General features: G+C 39.5%; 1 protein-coding gene across 1 annotated transcript; it reads right to left on the bottom strand.

Moving 5' to 3' along the window:
- Nucleotides 1–26,998, bottom strand: FDX1 (ferredoxin 1). The gene is made up of 4 exons (XM_036260074.1): nucleotides 26,775–26,998; nucleotides 22,788–22,912; nucleotides 5,818–5,947; nucleotides 1–694 (listed from the first exon to the last, which is right to left on the bottom strand). Exons 1-4 carry the CDS (start codon nucleotides 26,981–26,983, stop codon nucleotides 580–582), a joined length of 579 nt encoding a protein of 192 aa, XP_036115967.1. The 5' UTR covers nucleotides 26,984–26,998; the 3' UTR covers nucleotides 1–579.

Here is a 26,998-nt window from a genome sequence, read left to right as displayed (position 1 = left end):
TGAAGATTTTGAAATATTTATTTATAAGGCTACAACTGTCTTTAAAATTAATCAGTTCACAAAGCAATAGTTTTTTCCATATACATTCACAGTAATTGCTACTACAAATGAAATATTCATAATTTCTCCAGTCTCAATCTAAACATCTGATTTGTAGTAATAGGATGCAGGTTCCAGTACAGATTTTCCAATTTACTTTCTGACCCTAGACAAGCCACCTTAGACCTCTGCCTTCAACCACATCTCACGGCATAATACCTTTTTAAACCTACTTTACAGGCAAGTAGGCACAAGAATTATGCGAAAACACTGCTAAAGTTGCTAAACAAACATAAGGTAAAATATGTATCATTTTATCATACTATTTTCTAAAATTTGATTTGCTTTTCATAATTTAACCAAAATAAAGATTGCATACTTTCAAACTACAAAATTCAGTAATTTTATAAGGTGAATTAAAGTAGTAAAGTTAGTCATAGTAGTAAACCCATTTATCCATGCTCTCATTTAATTACATTAAGAAATGACAATTATAAAAATAGGTAAAATTTTGTGAAAATAATTCCTATTTATTTTATCTTAGGAGTTCTTGCCCACATCAATGGACTGTCTGGCATCAGCCATGGCATCGGGCACTTGTACAGTCATTTTGTCCATAGACTTTGTCAAGCAGACTTGGCAGCCCAATCGGGATCTGTATAAAAGGGGAGGTGTGGTTAGTATTAAGTATGTATTATTCATAAAACAATGCAGTTGTATAGAACATTTTCTTACCCAAAAAAGTTAAGAATTTATTTACCTTTTAAATTTCTATTAAGTTGGCCCTGGCCGGTTTTGCTCAGTGGTTAGAGCGTCGGCCTGCAGTCCAGAGAGACCTGGGTTTGGTTCCCACTAAGGACACATACCTCGGTTGCAGTTTGTCCTCAGCCCTGGGTGGGTCGTGCAGGTGGCAACCTCTCAATGTGTCCCTTTCACGTTGATGTTTCTCTTTCTCTCTCTCTTCCTCTCCCTCCCTCCAACTCTATCTGAACAAAAAAAAAAAAATGTCCTCGGGTGAGGATAAATTTCTACTAAGTTGAAAAAGATACACTGAACCCTCAACTAGAGGGCAGCAAGATGTGAACATGAGAAACAAAAAGCCTGGTGGCCCACAGCTTCATTTTAGCTGCTAGTCTCCATCATCAACTAATTGTTTCACCAGAACTATTGCTTTTCAGTGAAAGGACTCACAAGCAATGAAATAATCAGAAGGCACAACAGTGGAGAAAAGAACTGGAGTATTAGCAATGCCCAGAAAACGATCAATCAATTCCCAGATAATTAAAACCATGCCAACTATAAAAGAAAGTCTTTAGAATAATAAATCTGGAACAAACACAGATTTAAGTCATCAATTATCAGATACATATTTTCCCCACATTTTTAACATCTCTAAAGTCAAGATCAATCTAAAAATCAATGGTGTCTAACAATCACTGTGACACTGTTAAGTGGTGGTCACGTCAGAGCTGCAAACTCACTTTCAACATTCATGCAGATGTCTCCAAATCAGTGATGAGCAGTATGTCACTACTACAGTGTAGAGTTTAATCAACAGTCCAAATAAATGCAAAAAAATCTCAAAAGAAAAAATTAATACAGAAACAAAGCAGAGAGTAAATTTGATCATAAAAGGGTACGTGTGATATTCATAAAGCAATTGTCATTGTAATAACTATAATTCCATTTTCTTTTTTTCAGAATTACTACCAATTTTATTTATATTTTCCTTTTTTAACCATAATGTACAATATATGTCTAGGTAATTCAAAATAGCTCTTTTACTATGCACAAAGTAGGTTAACTCTGTGTCATATTTTTACTATGAGTGCTTTTTTCTTTCTTAGTGGCAAGCAAAAATAAATACCAGTCCTGCAATCCAACTGTCTTCAGTTTGATGGAATGTGATATGAAGGTCTTGGTTTCATTCACATATTCATCAAGCATTTACTGAGCATCTAAAGGCACAGTACTAAATGTCAGTGGGGAACAAAGAACAGCACCTCACTTCAATGGTTTGAACATCTCTTGCATGCTGGGTGTCAAGGGATGCAATAAAGAGAAAGCAGGGGGTAGAGCCTTAGAGCCAAACAGACCAGTGGTCCAGAATCCAGACTAAACCTGGTATGCACACTTTTTTAATGCCCCTCCCCAAACACTCATTTCCTGATCTCATCCTGAAGATGGCTAATAAACAGCTTCCTCACTGCTAATATCAGTAGTATTATTACAGGAGTGAACTTTCAATCAAACAGAAGAGATGAGACACACATGCAGATAATACAACATGAGTTTGTGACAAATGCCACAGAGAGTGAATGCCAAAAGGTCTGGGAAGAAAGCACTTACTTCTGTCCAGGAGACATCGGTTTAGAATAGGCTCTGAAGGGTGGTAGGAGTTAATACTTAATAAAAGATAAAGAAAAGGCATTTGAGGCAAAGGGAACAGAATTCAAGGTACATATGAGGGAACGTGGGTTTTCAGCTTGGTCGCTGCGCATGACAGACAAGGACTAGAGAGTGATGGGCTGGGAAGACATTTGGGCCACAGACAGCTCTGAACACCAATGAAGGAGTTCAGATCTTAACTGGTGAGCAATGAGGAACCACTGGGAAGTTTTTGCATAAAGGAGTAAGTATAGTCATGGGAAATATTGATTGCTGACAGAAAAAGAAATCCCCTTCTACCAAGAGTTCCTATTTGCTGAATTAGCAACAGCCTGACAACACTCAAGTACGCATTAAGCTCTGTGTGCAAGAAAGAAAATGAGGCAAACCTTTTAGACCAATTCATTAGCACTGTGGCGAGCCCTAGAGAAACAGGTGGTTATTCTTGGTATTTATATAAAGATAAGTAGGATAATGCTAGTCTTCAAGGCACTTTACATTTAGTAAAAGAAACAGAGGTAGAAACAGAGGTGGAAACAGCTGTCAGTGAAACAGGTAGAACTCAGTAAAAAGTGTACTATGGGGCCCAGCCAGTGTGGCTCAGTGGTTGAGCATCAAGAGGTTGTTGCACTAAGAGGTTGTTCGTTCAATTCCCGGTCAGGGCTCATGTCCAGGTTGTGGGTCAAATCTCCAATGGGAGGCATGCAGGAGGTGGCCAGTTGATGTCCTCTCTCATCAATGTTTCTATCTCTCTCTCCTTCTCCCTTCCTCTTTCTAAAATCAATAAAGAAGAAGAAAAAAAAGTGTGCTATGGGAATCCAGGGAGGCGGCAGAGAGCCCCTGCTGGCCTGATGACCCTGGAAGATAAGGCAGGGGCACACGGAGGCTGTTTTCTCACTCTCCCACTTCTCCGCCTCCTTACAGGTGTCCGGCGTTAAGGTCTACCCAGTGTAGAATGTGCCTTACACCACTAGAGAAGGAGACAGACAGCTAGCCTTCTTCCTTGATCTTTTAGCCCCACAAAACTTTGACATTTGTGCAAACCTTGAAGGTACTTTCTCTAGTCGCCCTTGTCATATACACCAGACAATGGAAAGATACAGGGTGACTGGGTGTTGTGTTTACTTCCAAGGTCAGAGAAGCTTAAACAAGTGAAAACTCAAGGGCTCTGGGGCTCAAATTAACTAATTCAAATCATTCTGTAGTTGAGCGGCCTTGAGCAAACTTCTGATAACTAAACCTTGTTTTCCAACCTACAAAATGGTGATAAATACTGCCTAACTCTGCAGCCAGAAATAACCTTTAAGACCGGCCTGTAAGGCTCAGTGGTTGAGTGTCGACTCATGCACCAGGTCGCAGGTTCAATTCCCGGTCAGAATACATGCTCAGGTTGTGGGCCCAACCCCCAATGGGGGCATGCAGGAGGCGGCCAATGGATGTTCTCTCTCATCCATGTTTTTCTCTCTCTCTCTAAAAATCAATAAAGAAAAAAAAAATTTTTCTTTTAAAGATTTAAGACTTTTTTTAAAAAAAGAAATAATCTTTAAGTGCCTGTACATTACAATAAGCATCTGACATATAAACTGATATGATTAGTTACAATGCTAACAACTACTGTTTAAGGAATGCTTTCTCCACAGTGCTTCATACAACCCTACGAAGTAGCTGTTCTTATTCTCAGCTCACACATACGGAAACAGAGGCCTCTGTGGATCACCAAGGAAACTGGAGGCAATAGCACTGACAATCATCAAATGCAGAGTCACAGATAATTCTTGAATCTCTCTTTCTGGCAACCAATAATTCCACAAATAGTTGGTGATGTCCTATTGTGAATGCCATAAAACTCTTCGTTATCTTGTTCTAAAACTTCTGAATTTTATTATCAAAGTTCTTGGCTAGTTCACATTTACATTAGATCTTTTGAATCTTTCTCTCTCCTAACTGTAGCTCTTCTCTAGTTTTCTTCCTCTTCTCACTTAGAATATTATCTGTTCCATGCACCTACAAATTATATCTAAATTAAAGGGCAAGCAGTTAGCCAGGATTTACCTCTCCCGTTAGAAGAAAAGCAATTCTTAGAACCAAATTAACACAATTCTGGTTGTATTCTGTATGTTAATTACCCTTTATGAAAAAAAAAGATGGTGATGGGGCTGTGGCCCCTGAAAGTGTGAGGGGACAGGCAGATGGCAGCCACATCTGCTTTGCTGGGGAGTCTAAGGAGATATTATTTTCCTGGTTTCTCTTCCCAGTGTATCAGTCTCATCTCCACCAAGAGGGAAATGAACTACAAAAGGAATAAAATTATTCTTCACCTCTAAAGAAATATCAATGACCTAAATATTTTTGTGAGGATAAGAAAGTTTGTTTTCAGATAAGATTATTTGTTAAGGGTCTAACAAAACTATAGTTATGTAATACACATGAACTAAAGCTATTATTATTACCATTATTTTTTTCTTTTTATACATTTAATGCTTTTTTAAAATGTATTTATTTTTGTTACAGATATTTCTCTCTTTTCCCCCACTGACACCCTCCTCCCCATTCCCGTCCTCCCTTCACAGTATTGTCTGTATCCATTGGTTATGCATATAAGTTGTTTGGTTTATCTCTTCCCTCCCCCCAGCCCTTCCTCTGAGGTTTGTCAGTCTGATCCCTACTTCTACTACCATTATTTTTAATTTTTTTAAAAATTATTTTTCATTAGGGTCACCAAATTACAGGTAAACACCAAACCTAACCTCACATAAACCTTCATTGTTTTGCTCCTTAAAGAGTAAATCAACTAGCTACTTCCCCTAACTCCAACCAAAAAATTAGATAATTTTTAAGAATAAGGCATCACTTGATACCACTCACTTGCTACTTTAAACCTTACCACTTTTTAAGAGTAATTCTACCTATTAATTAATAACAAGAATAAACTCTAACTGATGCCGTTTAATGTTTACTTAGAAATAGAACTATTAATTTTAACATAATTACTATTATATATTGTTTCTTTACAAAGTCAGTCCTCAAGTAAGTTAAACTTTTCATAATAATTTCATTCAATTATCAAATCTGTCCTTCGATAATACCATAAAAAGCATTAAATTTAATCCTAACTCATTAAATTGTGGTAAATATTAATTCCTGGAATAAAAATAGACAAGATGATTTATTTTTTTACTTTTATAAAAAAGCAAAGTTTCACAAGGGCTAACCTACAGAATAGTGAAAACAAAGAGAAATGTCACATATTTTCCATTCAGAAGTTGTACCTGTTACCTGTCTACGCAGAAAGAACACTATTACACACACAGGTCTAATCTTAGACATGAACTCGTGAAACCTTTATCTTCCCCGACTATCAGTACAACTGAAGTGGTCCTAAAATCTTACCTATCTGTTAGCCCATACGCCAGATCAAGCATGTCATTCTCCTCGTCAGTGATTGCTTCTAACTTGTCGTATATGTGCTTTTCAAAGATGAGGTGGCAGGTAGAGCAAGCCAAGGTTCCCTCGCAGGCACCTACGAAAGCAACAGACATGGACATACTCCGCTCTACATTCAACACAGTTCAAACCTGGTTTGAATTCAAGTAATTATTTCTAAATTTTAGAATCAGCATTAGCAGATATAAATAAGACTTTATTCCTGAATAATAATGAGAATTAGGGACAACCCCCCACCCCATACATAAAAGTTTGGTGGAAACATTTTTCTGTTCTCTTAGTAAATGTCGATTATACAACAGTGTTATCAACTGCAGTCACCTCGTTACACTTCAGCTTCTCAGACCCTGGACATCTTTACAGCTGGAAGTTTGTGCCCTTTCACCAACCTCTCCTGTTCCCCATCTCTAGCCCCTGGCAACCACTTTTCTACTCTCTGTTTCTATGAAAACTGTACTGATTGTTCAGTGAACCCTTCTTTAAACAATATATTTTCATATATTTGAGACTGTTCCTCTTCCCCAGGCTCAGCACGCCCAAGCCATTCAGGCTCATACACAGCAGCCCCGCACCCTGCACTCGGCCTGGCCAGGCTCCTCTCACCCTGTGGCAGCCGAGAGCGCCCACAGGAGAATCGTGTAAAACTGTGTTCTCATTAAATTCTACCTTAGAAATCGTTTTTTCTGGTTTGTTTTTTTGTTTGTTTGTTTGTTTGTTTTTAATTTTTTTTATCCTCACCCAAGGACATTTTTTCATTTTTTGTTCAGATAGAGCGGGAGGGAGAGAGAGGAAGAGAGAGAGAGAGAGAGAAACATCGATGTGAAGGGACACATCGAGTGGCTGCCACCTGCACGACCAACCAGGGCCGGGGACAAACTGCAACTGAGATACGCGCCCTTAGCGGGAACCGAACCCAGGTCTCTCTGTACCGCAGGCCGACGCTCCAACCGCTGAGCCAAACCGGCCAGGGCTCTGGTTGGTTTGTTTTTTTTTGTTTTGTTTTGTTTTTTTATCCTCACCCGAGGACATTTTTCCAATTTTTGTACAGATAGAGTGGGAGGGAGGGAGGGAGGGAGGAAGGGGGAGAGAGAGAGAGAGAAACATCGACGTGAAAGGGACACATCGAGTGGCCGCCACCCACACGACCAACCAGGGCCGGGGACAAACTGCAACCGAAGTACATGCCCGCAGCGGGAACCGAACCCGGGTCTCTCCGGACCGCAGGCCAACACTCTAACCGCTGAGCCAAACCGGCCAGGGCCTCTGGTTTGTTTTTAATACTAATTTTTAAAAACCATTACACAACTTCTCCCTGGCTGGTGTGGTTCGGTTGGTTAAGCATTGTCCTGTGCACCCAAGGGTCGCAGGTTTGATTCCCAGAGAGGGCACATGTCCAGGTTGTGGATTTGATCCCCGGTCAAGAGAGCATAGGGGAGGCAATTGACTGATGTATCTCTCTCACATCGATGTCTGTCCACAACCCCCTTCCCTTCCTCTCTCTTAAAAAAAATCAGAAAAGAATAAAGTAAAAGAGCTACTTATTAAATAAATAAGTAAATAAAAGTAAAAACCATAACACAACTTTGAAGATTACAGACTCCTAGGAGTTACTTCAGTTTTATTTAGATTCTCTTTTGCTCAATGAACAATACATAAAATATGTAAGAGAACCACTACCAATAACTGGTAACCTTACTTTTCCTCTGAATGAATAGATCATTTTAACAAGAATGGTTCCCTCATAATTTAAACATTTTTTATTCATACTTTGTTATCTTAAAAAAATCAAGAAAGAAGAGAGAAGCTTCCTTAAATGTTCATGTTTATAAAATCTAATTCACAGAAGTAACAAGACTGAGTAGAGAGACAACATACACTGAAGCATAGGAGTCATGAGTGTGGACTCTGGAGCCAGACCCCTGGCTTCAATCCCAGCTTCACTTTCACTAACAGCATCAACTTGGGCTACTTAACCCTCCATGCCTCAGTTTCCTCACAGTTCCACCTGCACCAACATCACCTGGTAGTTGTGAAAACGATATGTGAATACGTACTTAGCACAAGGACTTGCAACCAGAACTGGTAGACAGTAAGCACTATTCAACTGTTGGTAATTATTATTTGAAAGTTATAAGAGGAATTCAACTTTCTTTTTATAAACATAATAAGAATTAAACCCAAGAAATTATATAAATACACTAAGGTCATGCTACTTGTTAGAGATGAGTCGTGACTTCAACTAAGTTTCCCAGTGCTGAAGACAACTAGATCCTTCCACTCAACAATCTAAGTCACCTTACTTAAATGTTAGATAGAATATAAATATATACATATATATAGTACACAGATATATATACATACCAACTGGTTATTTGAATAAGTAGCCTAGTTTTCTATTTTTGTGTAAATTTGAAATACTTCACACAAAAGGTAAATGGATATACTTTACTCTTTTTTAAAAAAAGGCTCTCTGCTTAAAAATTTATATAGATAGACAGATAGATAGATATAGATATAAAGTTCAAAAACCCCTGCAGTAAAAAAACCGGTATTGTGCAACCTTGAGGTCAGAGGCCAAGCTGTCTAGATGGACCTACACACCACCTGCTGTGTCCTAGGCAAGCCTCTCCAGCCTGTTTTCTTCTCATATGTATAATAAGAGATCAAGGTAGATGATCTCTAAGGGCTTGTTGGCTCTTATATTCTATGGCTCTTAATGTATTTATTCACTAGTACTCAATAAATATATACTTAGCTTGATTTCTGTTTTTAATCTCATCACTACCCAATGCAGACAAACTCAAAACTAAAATGGCAAATCCCTCTGGAAATACTGCAGGACAAAAATCAGGAAATCCAGCCTCCTTCTGTCTTCAAAATGTAAGTAAAACAATCCTTACAAAATATTCTCAGCAACTTTTTTCAGATTTGTTATTAAAATAACAAATCCTGAGAACTGCAAGCCAAGTATAACAGAAGATGCAAGGAAAGCAAAACTCACAGTCCAGGGCAGGATGAGGCGTGGGGGCTGCAGAGGCAGAGGACCAGGCATGGAGAGTCTCCCAGGCTTCCTAAGGAGCTCAAACTTGTTCTATAAGCCCTTCCTCTCCACCTTGTTTCCCACACTGGGTGGGTAACACATGCTCAGGTACCCATCTTTCATGGTGAGCTGCCATGGACATTACACTGGCCGGTGGATTATGAACACCTGTCACTCCTCTCCCAGATCCAGCCCCTGGAGAGACTAGTTGTGAACCTCGGCTATGGTTACAGAAAGCTACTAAAGGATTCTAAGCAGGAAAGTGACATGGCAACTTTATTTTGGATAGATCTCACTGGTTGTTGTGTTAAGGATGCATTTAAGATGAAAAAGACAGAAGCAAAAGCCCTGCAGCTTCACAGAGGACGGGAAAGAGGATAGGAAGGATCAGAAGCAGAGAGAGCCAAGGTGAGACCCCTTCTCAGAGAGGCAGTCAAAACAAGAATGTCCCAAATGGTAGACAGAGAGCCAGAAAAGTGCAATGTCAGAAAAGCCCAGGGAAGAAGAAAGTGCACACAATATGGTCTGAATCATCTTGGAATGAAGAAAAAAGTTCATATGCCCATAAATCCTTCCAGAAAAATTTAGGACATTCATATTTGTACCACCTGGTCAGACGACATAAAGTTACCATCCATCCAGCTCTTCACACACTTTAAACCATCCCTTCCCTAAGAAACTTCAATTCTTCTAACCTTCTCTTACGAACCTTGCCAAGTGTTTCCACATCTTGCTTAAGTTGCCAAGCACAGATCTGAAGAGAGCATTCTAGTAAGAATTTGACAAATGTTGAGTGTACACAGAAGATTAGCTTTTGGTTCCTACATGCTAAGCTCCTATCAAACATGCTAGTCCCATGTCTACTCTTTAAATAAATGTATCACATTCATGATCCCTCCTTATTTTATAGGTGCTTTCAAACTTTTTCCATCACAAGTTGTGACCAGGTATGTTTTTCTTATTCTTCATACTAAGAAAAAACTCAAACATAAAAGTAACTCTAACACTCAGAATGAAATAACTCAGCCTGAATAAGATGGTTAACTCTGGACCAGAGGAACATAGTAATGGTCATATTGTGGAACAATGACTACAATAAAAAAAAATCTGCAGTAAAAGTTTACAAGACCCCATACTACTTATTAGAAGAAATAGACAATCCTATAAAACCACAAAATAAGAAGACAATCTGGGCAGTTTTTTAAAGTTTTTTCTTTAGATTTAACCTATATGTTCTATAAAAAATAAAAATAAAAAAAAAGGAAGAATTTTAGAGAACAGTGAAGACATGTCTCTAAAAAAAGTAATTAGAGAAAAAGATTTTTAAAATATATTTATTGATTTGAGAGAGAGAGAGGAAGGGAGAGGAGGGGAAGAGAAAGAGAGAGAAACATCAACATGAGAAACAAACACTGATCAGTTGCCTCTTGCACACAGACCGACTGGGGACCAAACCCACAACCTGGGTATGTGCCCTGACCAGGAATCGAAGCTGCCACCTTTTGGTCTATGGGACTCTGCTCCAACCAACTGAGCCACACTGACCAGGAGAAAGAAAAAGGAAAAAAAAAAATGTTAAGGGTCTAAAAGCCCTGGCCAGTTTGGCTCAGCAGTTAGGGTGTCGGTCCGCAGACCAAAGAGGCATGGGTTCAATTCTGGTCAAGGGCATGTACCATGGCTGCAGTTTGGTCCCCAGCCCTGATTGGAGTCCTGTGGGAGGCAACCAGTTGATGTGTCTCTCTCACATCCATGTCTGTCTGTCTCTCTCTCCCTCCCACTCTATCTGAAGATAAATAGAAAAATATCCTTGGGTGAGGATTTTAAAAAAAAAGTCTAAAACTGTGAGAACAAGAGGCTATTTCTGGGGATGTAGTTACTCTTTTTTTGTTCATTAATTTCATAAAAATTTCTTCTTCATGATGGCTATTTTCTCCAATTTTGTAGTTTCGTGGTCTTATAGTTACAGATAGTCCCTAATTAAAAAGCACCTGACTTGTGTCTTTTTGATATACAGTTCTATGAATTTTAACACATGTATAAGTTTGTGTAAGCACCTCAACTGGGACACAGAACAGCTTCATCACCCCAAAAAATTACCTTGGGCTACCCCTTTGGAATCATACCCTCCCCCACCCCTAGATACCTAGCAACCACTGGTCAGTTCTCCATCCTAGAGTTTAGTCTTTTCCAGGCTATCACAGAAACACAGTCACACAGTATGCAACTGTTTGAGACACTTCTTTCACTATAGTGTTTTTCAGTTCATCCAAGTTGCCCCTACCTTGGTATCACATTGTGGTTTTCATTTGCATTTCTCCAAAAATCGAAGAGCTTGAATATCTTTTCCTCTCCAAAGCCATGAGAATGACATCATCATTCATGTCTTGCACCATCAGGAGAAAGCTCTAGATGGCACCAAGTTGTACACATGTACAACAAGTTCAGGTTCTGCTGCCCTTGGCTATCTTTTTATGTCCTTATTTATCATTTTTATATTCTCTTTGGTCAAGTATCTCTTCGTGTCTTTTACTCATATTTTTAACTGGTTGTTTTTTTACCGCTGAGTTTTGAGAGTTCCTTATATATTAGAGTTAAAAGTCCTTTGTTAGAGATGTGATTTGCAAGTATTTTCTCCCTTTCTGTAGCTTATCTTTTTATTCTCTTGACAATGTCATTGGCAGAGCAAAAGCTTTTGATTTATACACTTTTAAAAATATATATTGTATTTTTAGCATTTCTTTGAACTCTTTGCCTATCTCTAGGTCCCAAAGATTTTTCTCCTAAGCTTTCTTCTTTTTTTCTTAATCCTCACCCAAGGATATTTTTCTATAGAGTGGGAGAGAGAGAGAAACATTGATGTAAGAGGGACACATTGCCTGGTAGCCTCCCGCATGACCCCAACCAGGGCTGGGGACGAACCACAACAGAGGTACGTGCCTTTGACCGGAATCGAACCCACGACTCATTGGTCCAAGAGCTGACACTCTAATCACTGAGCGAAACCAGCCAGGGCTAAGCTTTCTTTTTAAAGTTTCAGTTTTAACTTTTACATTTAGATCTAATTCATTTTTTAGTTATTTTGTATAAGGTGTTCAGTTTAGTTCGAGATTCTTTCTTTTTTCCTCCACATGACTGTCCAATCTTCCAACATATACTCTTTGTTGAAAAGAATATGTTTTCTTCATTAATTGCCTGTGTATGCTGGCCACAGCCAAAAAGTGGAAACAATCCAAATATCCACCAGGTGATGAATGGGTAAACAGAGGGTGGCATATTCATAAAATGGAATATTAATATTATTTGGCCATAAAAAAATGAAGTACTGACATATGCTTTAACATAGATGAACCTTAAAAATATTATACTAGCCTGGCTGGTTTGGCTCAGCGGTTAGAGCGCTGACCTGCGGGGCAGAGAGACCCAGATTCGGTTCCCGCTAAGGGCATGTACCTCGGTTGCGGTTTGTCCCCGGCCCTGGTTGGTCGTGCGGGTGGCAGCCACTCGATGTGTCCCTTTCACGTCGATGTTTCTCTCTCTCTCTCTTCTCTCTCCCTCCCGCTCTGTCTGAATAAAGAATGAAAAAAAGTCTTCCGATGAGGATAAAATAAATTTAAAAATAAAAAATAATAAAAAAACATTATACTAGCCCTGGCTGGTTTGGCTCAGCGGTTATAGCATCAGCCTGCGGTCCAGCGAGACCTGGGTTTGGTTCCCGCTAAGGGCACGTACCTTAGTTGCAGTTTGTCCCCGTTCCTGGTTGGGTCGTGTGGGTGGCAGCCACTTGATGTGTCCCTTTCACGTCGATGTTTCTCTCTCACTCTATCCCTCCCACTCTATCTGAACAAAAAATGGAAAAATGTCCTCGGGTGAGGATAAAAAAAAAAAACTGGAAAAAAATATATTATACTAAATGCCCGGCTGGTATGGCTCAGTGGTTGAGCACTGACCCATGCACCAAGAGGTAGCCGGTTCGATTCCTGGTCAGGGCACAGGCCCTGGTTGTGGGCCTGATATTCAGTGGGGGGCATGCAGGAGGCGGCCAATCAATGTTCTCTCTCATCGATGTTTGTATCTCTCTCTCCCTCCCATTCTCTTCCTCTCTCTAATATCAATAAAGAAAAAAAAAATGTATATTATACTAAATAAAAAAAGCCAGTTATAAAAGACCACATATATGATTCCATTTATATGTAGAGCCAGAATAGGCACATTTATAGATATAAAAGGTAAATAAGTGGTAGTTTAGGGGTAGGGAAATGGAGGGGTTCAGGAATAAGAGTTCAAGAATACGGGATTTCCATCTGGAGTGATGAGAATGTTTAAAACTGAATTGTGGTAAGGGAGTGACAGCAGCAAGATGGCCAAAACAGATGTCCCTGAATCACTTCCCTCTCAACAACGTGGTGTCCACCCACAGACAAAGTGCCTTCCTGGGAGCTCTGGGATCCAGGTAGGACAATAAAGCTCCAGTGTGGACCAAGAATGGGGAGAGCCATTTTGAGAAGATCTGCCATTTACCAAAAGAGACCAATTTCTCTATTACCTCATCCAGAGTTCAGCTGTGAGCTGAACAGCTTGGGGGCAGTGAGCGGCTGGACGATCAGCAGCCATGGCTTGAAATGTAGCAAAGGGACATAGATCTTACTAACCATGTCATGGACACCAATGGGAGGCCAACTCATGAGTGCTGGGACACCCTCACCCACATATCCACCCAGCTGGCCTATGGCACCCCCAGCACTCCATACATTCACCCACATATCTCCCCACGTGTGGCCAACTCCCTGTACATACTCCCAACGATGGCAATAGTGAGCTCAGGCAAACAGCTAGCTTCTCATGACAGAAGGCCAGCATAAATTTGCAGGACTGGGAAAGACTGCCCTCGAGAAAATGAAGGGAGGTTGTCAGCACATAACCTGGCTCTGCAGAACTGAGAGAAACTTACATAAGCTTATATAAGTTTAAGAATTCCACCACGAGAGGGAGTAAGTGTGGAGCAGGTGAAACCACCGAAGGCCTGGGAAAGCCTCCGAATCCCTAACAGGGCCAATGAAAGGTATTTCTTTGCACAAGTCAGTCAGTAAAGACTGAAGGAGGTGACTGCTGCTTCGAGTGCAGAGACAACACATGGTTTCAAGGAACATGAAAAATCAAGGAAACATGATATCGCCAAGGGAACACAAGAGTTTTCCACTAGCTGATCCCAAAGACATGGAGATCTGCTACTTACCCAATAAATAAATAAAAATTGCTGTTTTAAGGAAGTTCAATGAACTACAAAAAACAAAGATAAGTCAATGAAATCAAGAAAAGAATGCACAAACAAAATGGTAAGTTTAACAAAGAGCTAGAAATCATAAAAGAGAACCAAACAAGGGTGTCAATGGGGTAAAAAAGGAGAAACATCTGTAACAAAAATAAATTAATAAACAAAATTTAAAAAATAAATAAAACAAGGGGAAAAAAAGCAACCTGAGAAAAATAATACATTATATACAGAAGAACAATGATAGGAGTCACAAACAGAAGACATTGTAGAATGACATTTGTAATGACTGGGAGAACTCTCAACCTAGACTTCTACAACTGCAAAATAAGCTTTTAAAAATAAAATTTTTTTTCAAACAACAATAAAAAGAGAACCAAACATAAATTCTGGAACTGAATACAATGAATAAAGTGAAAAGTGCAACAGAGACCATCAACATCAGAATAAATCAAGCAGAAGAAAGAATCTGGGAAATACATGACAGGACCAGGACATCTGAGGTTATCCAGTAAGAGAAATTTAAAAAAAGAAGAAGAAACACTGTGATCTATGGCATGGGATATCATCAAAAGAAATTATTGCAAATTATTAGAGTCTCAGAAGGAAAACAGAGGGAAAGGGGGGCAAAAAGCTTACTTCAAGAAATAATGGATGAGAACTTCCCAAATTTGGGAGAGATTCACACATCCAAGTTTATGAAACTCATAGGTTCTCCAAACAAGATAGACCTAAAGAGATCTTCTCCAAGATACATTATAATAAAACGGTCAAAAATCAAAGACAAAGAGAGAATCTTAAAAGCAGCAAGAAAAAAGAAGCTACATATTCAACATACTGACATATAAAAGAAACAAACAAACAAAAAAACCTCAAACCAAGAATACTCTATCAGGCAAAGTTGTCCTTCAAAAATGAAAGAGAGATAAAGACTGTTCCCAGGCAAAAGCTGAGGGAGTTCTTCACCACTAGATCTGCCCACCTTATTAAAAATACTGAAAGGAATTCTTGACACTGAAAGGATACGAATTAGTAACATTAAAAAATACGAAAATACACAACACACTGGTAAGAGTAACTATATAGTCAAATTCATAATACTCTATGTAATATGGTGGTGTGTTAACCACTTAACTCTAGTAGAAAAGTTTTTTTAAAAAAGTATTTTAAAATAGCTATAGCCCCAGCCAGGTGATTCAATTGGCTGGAGCATTGTCCCATACACCAAAAAGGTTGCAAGTGCAATTCCCATTCAGGGCACATACCTAGGTTGCGGGTTTGGTCCCCAGTTGGAGAGCATAAGGGAGGCAACCAATCAATGTTTCTCTCACATCAATGTCTGTCTGTCCGTCTCTCTCTCTCTCTCTCCCCACTTCCTCACTCTCTAAAATCAATAAACATATCCTCAGATGATTAAAAAAAGGCTATAGCTACAATAAATTTGCTAATGAACACGATATAAAATAAATTGTGTCATCAAAAAATAAAAAAGTGGGAAGTAAAAGGATATAGTTTTTTAGTATATCATCAAAGTTAAGTTATCAGCACAAAATAGACAGTAATAACTACAAGATGTTTGATGTAAGCCTAATGGTAGCCACAAAGTAAAAACCTATAGTAGATACACAAAAGATAAAGGGAATCAAAGTATACCACTATGTAAAATTATCAGCTCACAAAGTAAGACAGCAAGAGAGAAATATAAGAATATGGGAACTATAAAATAGCCATAAAACAATAAACAGGTTGACATTAGAAAGTTCTTACCTATCGTAATTACAGTAAATGTAAATGGGTTAAATTCTCCAATCAAAAAGCATAGTGTGAATGAATGGATAAAAACACAAGAACCAATTATATGCTACCTACAAAAGACTCACTTCAGCTTCAAGGATACACATAGGCTCAAAGTAAAAGGATAGAAAAAGATACTTCATGCAAGTAGAAACTGAAAGAACAGTTATATATGCTTTTCCAGACAATATAGACTTTAATTCAAAAGCTATAAAATGAAATAAAGAAGGCAAATACATTATAATAAAGGAGTCAACACATAAGAAGACATAACAATCACAAAAATATATGCACCCAACATGGGAGCACCAAAATATTAAGCAAATAGTGACATATCTGAAAAGAAAAACAAACAACAGTACAATAATAGTAGGGAACTTCATATCTTCATTTCATCCAGGCAGAAAATCAGTTGGAAAATGTTGGACTTTACCCTTCAAGCCAAATGAATTAACGGACATATACAGAATATCCCTCCCAACTGCAGAATACATATTCTTCTCAAGAATACAATGAATACTGTCTAGAATGGAGCATATATTAGGTCACAAAATAAGTCTTAAAAATTTAAGATTGAAATCATAACTGTTATATTTTCCAACAACAATGGCATAAAACAAGTTTTGCACATATTCCCTCTACCAGAATAAGGTGCAAAGTGGGAAAAGGAGTCCCTCTAGTGTGGGGGTATGTATAGTACGAGAGAGAGAAAGAGACAGAAAGAGAGAGAAAGAGTGTGTATGTGTCATAGGTATGTCCAGGAAGTTAAGGTGTTCTTGACCTGACATTAGAAGTTAGATGTTACAGTGCATTTTCTCACAGAAACCAGGTTATAAATATTAAGTAGTTATAAAGAAACAGGTTCTTCACGGTGGGCCTAAAAATTTTGCCACCATATATCACATTACTTTCATGGGAAAACAAATTCCAAATGCTACTTAGTTGGCTGACTATGGACTTGGAGAATAAAACCTGTTCATAAAATGGGGAGTATCTGTTGTTTTTATTCTTATCACACACAGGAAAAAGAACTCTACAAACAAGCAATGGGAGGCAATCTATAAAAGAAAAAAGGATACAAAAGTAACAACCACTAGAGTCTTCAATCTAAAACTAATATGAGTACACTAATATAATGACATGTGGAGAGATAGGGAGTGAAAAGTGCAAACATTATATGACTTATGCTTATATACAGCCTACAGCGGTACCGGTGGCTCTCAGCTTTAGGGTTTTTACAAAGAGCCCTGGCCAGTGTGGTTCAGTAGGTTGTTGCAGCGTCATCCTGTATCCTGAATGTCTGCAGATTTGATTCCCAATCAGGGCACATACCTAGGTTTTGGGTTTGATTCCTGGTCGGGGCACATATGAAAGGTAACCAATCGATGTTTTCTCTCACACCAATGTTTCTCTCTCTCTCCCTCTTTCCCTCCCTTCCACTCTATCTAAAATGAATCAGGGGGAAAATATCCTTGAGTGAGAATTAACAAAAAATAAATAAATAAGTGCAAACTAAAAAATAAAGTTTGATCTAGCACAGCCAGAAATGCATTATACGAACAGGGAGTCAATAAACAGGAAAAAATACAGACTTATATAAACATCATCACAATTTCTCAATTTGAATAATTTTCCTCAAAACAGACATATGAAGTATATAGGTAATGCAGAAGAAAGAAAAGAAGTCTGAGATAGTAAACTAGATAAATTTGATCAGAGAGGTATAACTGCCCCCCAGTGACAGAACATTACAATACATTCTGAAAACTTACAGATCATAAAAGTTGGAAACAAGAATGCTTGTAAATTTGTGTTGCTTCCAGAATTTATAATTGTTCTTTTTACTCATTTATCCATTCATCACTTCATATACAATAAGTGATAAAACAGGAATGATTTTAATCTTCATTGCAATCTTTTGGGAGAAAGATACACAAGTAAAGAAATACATAATTAATAAATTGTGAGAAATGCTATGAAAGAAATGAATAGCATGCTGTAATGAAAATAATGGGTTCATCTAATAAGCGTAACCCTACATGGGACTGGGAAGTTGGGCAAAGCCTCACTAAGGAAGATTTTCAGGATGGGGATAGAGGAGGTGTCCCAGGCAGAAAAAATTGTAAAGTTTATACCAAGTCTCAAATGTAAAAATTCTGGGTGAGTTCTACTCTTAAGAAAAAGCCAACATGGCCAAAAGTGAGAAAAAAGAATGAGTAGAAAAGGGGGAGGAGGCAAATAGGGCCAAATAATGTAGACCCTTTTTTTTTTTTTAATCCTCACCTGAGGATATTTTTCTATTTATCTTCAGATAGAGTGGGAGGGAGGGAGAGGGAAAGAGAGAAACATCGACATGAGAGTCACATCAACAGGTTGCCTCCTGAACAATCCTGACCAGGGCCGGGGACGAACCACAACCGAGGTAGGTGCTCTTGACCAGAATCAAACCTGAGACTCATTGGTCCACAGGCCAACACTCTAATTACTGAGCAAAACTGGCCAGGGCAATGCAGAACCTTTTAGGCTAGGGTAAGGAGCGTGGATTTTATCCTAAGTGAAATGGGAAGTTATTCATGGTTTTTAATCAGGGGACATGTCTGATGTGTATTATTACAGATCATGCCACTGCTGGGCTCAGAGCAGAAGCAGACCAGCATGGCTCCAGGGATGCAGTGGCTGCCCAGCCCCAAGTAGTGACTGCAGAGATGAGTGAGCAGGACACACTTTGAATAGGAGACATGCTCTGGAGGCACAACAACAGGAGCTGCTGACTGGAGGTAGGGGATGTGGGAGAAGGAAAAATAAAAGACGCTCTCTGGCCCTGGCCAGTTTGGCTCAGCGGTTAGAGCGTTGGCCTGCGGTCCGGAGAGACCCGGGTTCGGTTCCCGCTAAGGGCACGTACTTCGGTTGTAGTTTGTCCCCGGCCCTGGTTGGTCGTGCGGGTGGCAGCCACTCGATGTGTCCCTTTCACATCGATGTTTCTCTCTCTCTCTCTCTCTCTCTCTCTCCCTCCCACTCTATCTGTACAAAAAATGGAGAAATGTCCTCGGGTGAGGATTAAAAAAAAAAAAAAGACACTCTCTGGTTTTGGGCTTCAGCAGTTGAGTGATGCTCATTACTGATAGAAAAGTCTTGAGGAAGGACAAGTTTCAGTGGGGGGGTGAAAATCAAAAACTGTTTAAATATGTTAACTTTAAAATACATGTGCACAGAAAGAATATATGTACCCTCATGTTCATAGCAGCACTATTTACAATAGCTAAGATCTGGAAACAGCGCAAGTGTCCATCAGTAGACGAATGGATAACAAAGCTGTAGTACATAAACACAATGGAGTACTATGCAGCTGTAAGAAAGAAAGATCTCTTATCCTTTGAGATGACATGGACGGACCTGGAAAGTATTATCCTAAGTGAAACAAGCCAAGCAGAGAAAGACAAATACCACATGATCTCATTTATGGAATATAATGCACATAACAGTCTGAGGAATAGGGTAGATCCAGAAACATGGAAGTAGGGTAGAGACTGACAATCCCCAGAAGAAGGGGGGAGGGAGGAGATAAACCACAGAACTTATATGCATGTATGCATGAACAATGGGCATGGACAACAAAGCTGGGGACGGGGCAGGGGGGATGGGGAGGAGGGTGTCAATGGGGTAAAAAAGGAGAAACATCTGTGACAAAAATAAAATTAAAAAAATAAAATAAAAATATACATTTTCTTCTATAGAACTTCTGTTTTCATTTTATATAAAAAAGAATGTGACCAAGAAAAAAATAATAAAATAAAATACATGTGCAATTTCCAAAAAGAGATGTAAAGGAGGAAGTAGGATCTGTAGTCCAAAGCTCAGAGGGAAGGTGTGACCTAACAATGTAAATTTAAGAGTTTATGGGCATCTCCGTGGGATTTAAGGTCACAGAAGGGATGAGATCACCCAGGGAGAATCTGTAAAGAGACTCTGTACTTGGTCAGCCTCATTTGTGTATGGTGTTCATCTGTGAGTATGACTTACAACAAGAGCAATATTTAAAGGGTCTCCTGTATTCAACTTTGACAAGAGCAGTATTTAAAGGGTCTCCTGTATTCAACTTTAAGAATTAATGAAATAGCCCTGGCCAGTTTGGCTCAGCGGTTAGAGTGTCGGCCTGCGGTCCCGAGAGACCCGGGTTCGGTTCCCGCTAAGGGCATGTACCTCGGTTGCAGTTTGTCCCCGGCCCTGGTTGGTCGTGCGGGTGGCAGCCACTCGATGTGTCCCTTTCACATCGATGTTTCTCTCTCTGTTCCTCTCTCTCCCTCCCACTCTACCTGAACAAAAAATAGAAAAATGTCCTCAGGTGAGGATAAAAAAAAAAAGAATTAATGAAATAGCTGTTCACGTGTTGTTACAATAACTTCTTCTTTATAAGGATAACATTTCAGACTTCTTGATCTCTTTCCTTTTCATCTTTATTCTACAAAGTGACTTAGGCTTAACTCTTATCTTTTATGAACCTAGTTTAGCTTATCTTAAGCTAATATTTACATGCCAAAATTCTGGACATGTTGGGATCCTTGATCTTTAAAGCCTCTCTGCTAAGTCTGTATAAGTGAATGCAAATTCTCATTAAACAACTAAAGACTACATTGGTCCTGAAACACCAATCAGAAAGAATATATGTACCCCTATATTCATAGCAGCACTATTTACAATTGCTAAGATCTGGAAACAACCCTAGTGTCCATCAGTAGATGAGTGGATAAAAAAGCTGTGGTACATGTACACGATGGAATACTATACAGCTAAGAAAGATCTCTTGTTATTTGAGATGACATGGAGGGACCTGGAGAGTATTATGCTAAGCGAAATAAGCCAAGCAGAGAAAGACAAATATCACGTGACCTCGCTTACTTGTGGAATATAATGAACTAAACAAACTGATGAACAAAACTGACCCAGAGACATAGAGGTAGGGTACAGACAGACAAACCTCAGAAGATTGTGGTGTTGGGGGGGGATAAACCACATGTATGCATAACCAATGGACCTAGACAACAAAGCTGGGGATGAGGCAGGGATGGGGAGGAGGGTCAATGGGGGAAAAAGGAGAAACATCTGTAACAAAAACAAATTAATAAAAATAATTTTTCAAAAAAAAGACTGCATTGGTATTAAATATGCCATATTTCTGGTGTACCAAGGAAAAAAATTCTTTTAGTGGCTATCTCTGTGTGATGAGATTATGGGAAGCCTTTTAAAATATATATTATATATATTTAATAATATGTTATATTTAATATAGTATATATATATTTCTCTAAAACCTCTCTTTTCTTTTTTTGAATTTATTTTATTGAGAGTATTACAGATGTTCCCTATTTTCCCCCCTTCACCTCCCTCCATCCATCTCTCCCACCCTACCCCAGCCTTCACCGCGCTACTGTCTGTATCCATGGGCTTTCATTTATATACATAAGTTCTTGATTAATTTCTTCCCGCCCTTCCTCCCACCTTCCTTCTGAGATCTGTCAGTATGTTCCATGTATCCACGCCACTGGTCCTATATTTTATTCTCAGTTTATTTTGTTCATTAGAGCCTACATATAAGTGAGATCATGTAATACTTGTCTTTCTCTGACTGACTTACTTCGCTTAGCATAATCATCTCCAGGTCTACCCACACTTTTTTTCACTATATTTTTAATTTACTATAATGAACAGTGAACCTGTATTAATAACTATGTTAATAATAAGAGCTAATGTTTATTTTAAGCACTTGCTTTTTATAGCCACTATAGTTCAAAGGCTGCCAGTATTAATTTAAGGCTTTTGGAACTGGGGGGAAGAGAAAGAGTAGGCAAAGTTAAAATGCCATAAATCCTACTGTTCTTACACAGTAGGCACTGTGCTAACTAAGCACTTTACTTCCAATATCCCATTTAATCTTTAACAACACATGAGGTTAGAACTATTATAATCCTATTTTACAGAAGAGGAAACTGAGGTATAAAGATGTTAAAGTGGCTTGCTCTCATGGCTTGTAAGGGACAATGTTGGTTTATGAACCATAATCTATAATGAGCAGTAATAAAACTCTCGACAGACTGTTTGAGCAAAACTGGTAGGTGCTATTCAGGGTATCCCTGAGCTCTATAATATAGCAGTGTATGGGACATGGGCTTTGTGTGAGTGGTTAAGGAATATGATCAGAAGTCTAGAAATAAAAACTTTCTCAATAAAACACTTTCTCCTCTATTAACAGTTAGATAGCCCTGGCTGGTATGGCTCTGTTGGTTGGAGCGTCGTCCTGTACACCAAAAGGTGGTGGGTTCTATTCCTGGTTAGGGCACATACCTGGGTTTCTGGTTCAATCTCCAGTCAGGGCGCATGCCAGAGGCAACCAATCGATGTTTCTCTCTTTTTCTCCCTCTCTCTCAAAAAGAAAAAGAGATAGATAGATAAATTACTCTTCCTAGGAAGGTAAGCTAACATTCAAGACTAAGTTAAAACTATTTAATTACCCCTGGGATATATTTATTATCTCTATTATCTTTCAATTCCACTTGCTATTTTCTGGCTTTACATAATACAGGTAAAAGTAAGGTAATGAGGCAACAGTAAATTTAGGGGCACACAGCCAATTAAATGTACAAAGAATAGCAATACAGCCGTTACTCTTATTCTTTAAAAATTAGAATATAACACTAATACATCCTGAATTCTAATATTTTATTCAGTATGTTATAGGTTAAAATTCTTCAAAAGAACAAAGAGTTGAAATCCATTCAAAGTTTCACTTATAAAGTTTAAGGAATCTTCCATACTCACCAAAACCATCAATATCTAGATTATTTTCAATCACAACATCTAGCAGAGAGTCACCGACTTTTCCTTTGGTTGTTAGTGTTTCACCGTCACGGTTTAGAAAGTGGACTGTTATTTTATCTTCTGAGCTGGAAAAGGAAGCAGTCCTTTATTATTTTCAGTAATTTCAAAAGATACTTTTAAAAAATCGTTTGAAGAACCTGTAAGGTCAAACAAAAAACAAAACTTTTAAGGTCAAAGAAATAGCAGAGTGTGTGTGTGCGCGCGCGCATACAAATGTACTCTTCCAGTATTTTCTTTACTTTCCAAAGGCATGTCTATCTGCCCACCAACCAGGAGAACTCTACCACCTTAAAAAAAATGGCAACTACATCACTACCAAGGCCATGTATTTCCCTGTGTATCATGTGTCTCCCTAGTGGTCATGGTCATGAGTCAAAGTCCAATGAAAACATTTAGCAATCTTATCACTCATGAAAGTGTACTTTGCTCTCACTCAGCTCTCTAAAACACAATGTCTCTATGAATGCGTCCCTAAAAGACTAGACCACGGCTGTGGGGAGCGTTAGAAAAACAAACCATTCTGCCATCAATAGGCCATTGTGCATGTGTCTGACAGGCTTACAGATAGCAGTCTGATAGTTTCCTGAGTATTTGAACATCTTATTTTGGTCCACATTGTGTGCATAAAAATCAAAGGGACTAGAAAACATCATTTGTTTGTTCGAATCTGTGGGAAGATAAACATAACACCTCCTTATATGTTTTATTATAGGATATTATATTATGTATCAGCTAGCTGATTTAAATTTCTTTCCCTTCTCATAAACATCACAAGAAAATTTGGGAAAAGAAATTGTACAAGTGACTAGATTCTTATCCTCCACCATTGGTCATAATTTTTACCTCACAGTTGAAAATATGAACTTCAGCTTAAAATAATTAGTTGTAATTTTCACTACTGCCAGTAGATGGTAACAGTCCATATCAAAGAATACTTCAATACAAGCAAAGCCTAGACTTAAGTAATTCCAGAGCTAAAAATGACTTTCAAATTATCAAATCCAATTATCTCATTTCACAAATGAGGCAACTGAAGTCCCTATTAGATAATGGCCTCCCTAATATTTTAACACTGAAAAAAGGTAATTCCATTAATTAAAAATTATCAAAAATATGTGAGAAAGTCCCTCAAAAGGTAATTCCATTAATTAAAAATTATCAAAAATATGTGAGAAAGTCCCTCAAAAGGGCCTGTGCACTCCAACATTTTTCATAGAAAAAAAATGCTTAAAAATAAGTATTCTGAATATTGTTCATGATTTTCCAGGTATAATGGCTAAGAATGAAGATACTCGGGAGGCAGGGAGACCAGTCTGTACTCTTTTAATGAGTACAAACTAAGCAAGGATATAGGAGACATTGGCTTAAGAGATATTCAGGAAGTAGAATTAAAAGGTTCTGGTGGCTATCACTGTAAGATGGATCGAGAGAGATGGAAGAAATAATGTTGACGTTTCCAGCTAGGCAAGTAGGAGGTACAGTTTAAGGTAGGGTTAACAGAGGAGAAGGAGCTTTGGGAAGATGAAAATGAGTTTGAATTTAGACCTGTTTAACTTAATAATAGAAAAAAAAAATAGATGAGAATGTCCAGAAGCCAGATAGAAATATGGATCTGAGCCCAGCAGAGCAGTCTAGAGATCTGACATCCACACACGCTTGGTAAAAGTACGACAGAAGGAATGCCATTTTTACTCACTACTGCAAGCCAAAGGTGTAGGGATGCTATTCTTCTGAAGCACTCTAGAGCTAAGTTACAGCAAATGACCCCATAAGCTAAAGAATTACCAACCATTTTGGTGCTTAAAAACTACATGAACTTTAGTCCTAGTTATGCCAGCAAATTAATATGGAATTTTTATTCTCATTTATCTACCTCCCAGGATTCTCTTAAGAGTCAACTGAGCCCTGGTCGGTGTGGCTCAGTTGGTTAGGTGTCATCCCGTGCACTGAAAGGTTGCCAGTTCAATTCTCAGTCAGGGTACATGCTCCAGTTGTTGGCTCAATCCCCAGTAGGCAGGATGTGGGAGGCAGCCGATCAATGTTTCACTTTCATTTCTGTGTTTCTTTCTCTCTCCCTCTCCCTTCTTCTCTCTCTAAAAATAAATAATCTTTTTTTAAGTCAACTGAAATAATATATGGAAATCTCTTTGCAACTTAAATCACTACAAATATATTGTGTCAGAGTGTTTCAGAGTTCATGTTCCTCTCTCATCCATGTTTCTGTCTCTCTCTCTCTCCCTCTCCCTTCCTCTCTCTCTAAAACCAATTTTTAAAAAAACATATTTAGAAAAAAAGTTCAACTGGGAAACCAATTCTTTCATTTTAACTTTATTTCAAAGTCACATCTAGTTCATGGTGATCGTAGTGGACAGCACAAATCTCAGCTAATACTAGTTGTAGCTCCAAAGCCTGTGACAGGAAGCACAAGGCCATCAATAGAAACTGTGTCTGCCAGGGGAAAAGCAGGATAGTGAGGAAACAGAACAAAGGTGCTTCCCCTTAAGACAACTTCATAATACCCAAATACAAACAATAAGTTTGGAGGAGATAATTTCCATCAAGAAGAAACTAGAAAAGGCAGAATACAAATCCAACAGTACTCCCTCCCTCCAGTTCTAGCTTCCTACTACATGCTAACAGGGGTCAGAGCAGTTCTGCAATATTACTGGGCCCCATCATGTTCCTATTATCTAACATGATTAGTACATTTTATCTCTATTATATCTAAGGAGATTTGTTTGAAAAACAAATATGCCCAAGAATATAAAACTTCAACATAGCCCAGCTGGTGTGGCTCAGTGGTTGAGCATCGACCCATGCACCAAGAGGTCGCCAGTTCAATTCTCAGCCAGGGCACATGTCCAGGTTGTGGGCCAAATCCCCAGTTGGGGGCATGCAGGAGATGGCCGATGATCAATGATCTCTCTCATCGATGTTTCTTTCTCTCTCTCTCTCTCTCTCCCCCTCTCACTTCCTCTCTCTCTCAAAGTCAAGAAAGAAAAAAAAATTGTTTTAAACTTCAACATAGTTGGGGAAATTTTTTTCACATCTCTTTTCAACATTTAATACGAAAAACACTGTAGCTGCCCTGCCTGTGGGGTAGCCACTCTCTCTCATTGCTTCACTAATAAACTTACTTTCACTTGAAACTCAAAACAGCAACAATGTGGGGCAAGAAGCTGCTGTTGCTAACAGGCAACATCTCCTGAGCCCTGCTATTCGCCAGGCACAAGACTTCCTGTATTACCTGTATTCTCCCACTTGTTATTCAAATAATTCTGTGAGACCTATAATATTGTTATCCTCCATTTACAAAATGGAAAAGTGAGGTTCATAGAGGTTGAGGAAGTTAGACAGTAAGTGCCAAAGCCCATTTTAAAGCTGCCTTGCCACTCCAACGCAAGGGCTTTTAACGCTGTGTCAACCAGAAGAGAGTATTCAGGGAAGCCTGGGGGACAGAGTGGCTGTGTGCTAAACGGCATCCCCCTGACAACTGGAGACAGAACGTCCCAACGTTGCAGAAGGGCCCGGTAAAGTATTGCTAGCCGGGATCTCAATGGGGTGCATCTACTACGAAGGCCGCTGCTGGTTCCGGGCAGAGCAAAGGTTAGAACCCAGCCAAACCACAAAGACAACCAGCGGCAGCAAAGCGCCCGACTTCCCTGAAGGTACACGAGGCCCTTGGAGAGGGAAATCGGGGGTCCCCATTCCCCGCCAGACGTCGGGGCTTTGGAAAGGAAACTGTGTCGCAAGGTCAGACAGTGACTGCGCCCAGCGACCACACAGGGCCCGGAGGAGGGGCAAGGAGCAAGCGGTTCTGGGCGTACGCCCGACACGCAGGCGCTGGGGAAGGGGCTGCGGAAATCAGGCCCGAGACCGCCCCTGGGTAAAGGACTCCAACCCGCCCCTGCGCCGGCGGCGCCTCACCTGCAACGCGCCCGTGCGGACACGCTCAGCGGCCGCATCGCCACCGCGCCGCCGCCCAGGCCCGGCTGGGCGCCACCGCCCGGCCCCCGGCTTCCCGGGAGGCCTCCGGCTCCCGCGCGGGCTCCGGCGAGAAGCAGCCACCGACGGGCCGCGCCACCGAGGGCCACGGAAGAGGCGCGCAGACGCCAGGCGCCTCCCGCAGCGGCCATGGCCGGCGGTCCGGT

This window comes from Molossus molossus, unplaced genomic scaffold, assembly GCF_014108415.1.
Source record: "Molossus molossus isolate mMolMol1 unplaced genomic scaffold, mMolMol1.p scaffold_m16_p_13, whole genome shotgun sequence".
Classification (NCBI taxonomy): Eukaryota; Metazoa; Chordata; class Mammalia; order Chiroptera; family Molossidae; genus Molossus; species Molossus molossus.
Note: the sequence above shows the minus strand (reverse complement) of the source record. Positions and strands in the feature narration are given on the sequence as shown.

Bases quoted from the DNA above. Each gene is read 5' to 3' on its own strand.
- FDX1 (XM_036260074.1), bottom strand. From the start codon at position 26,983: ATGGCCGCTGCGGGAGGCGCCTGGCGTCTGCGCGCCTCTTCCGTGGCC. The intron at 22,913-26,774 runs GTGAGGCGCCGC...TTCCTTTTCCAG, and splicing joins TCCGCACGGGCGCGTTGCAG to CTCAGAAGATAAAATAACAG. The intron at 695-5,817 runs GTAAGATTTTAG...CCTTTTATACAG, and splicing joins GCGTATGGGCTAACAGATAG to ATCCCGATTGGGCTGCCAAG.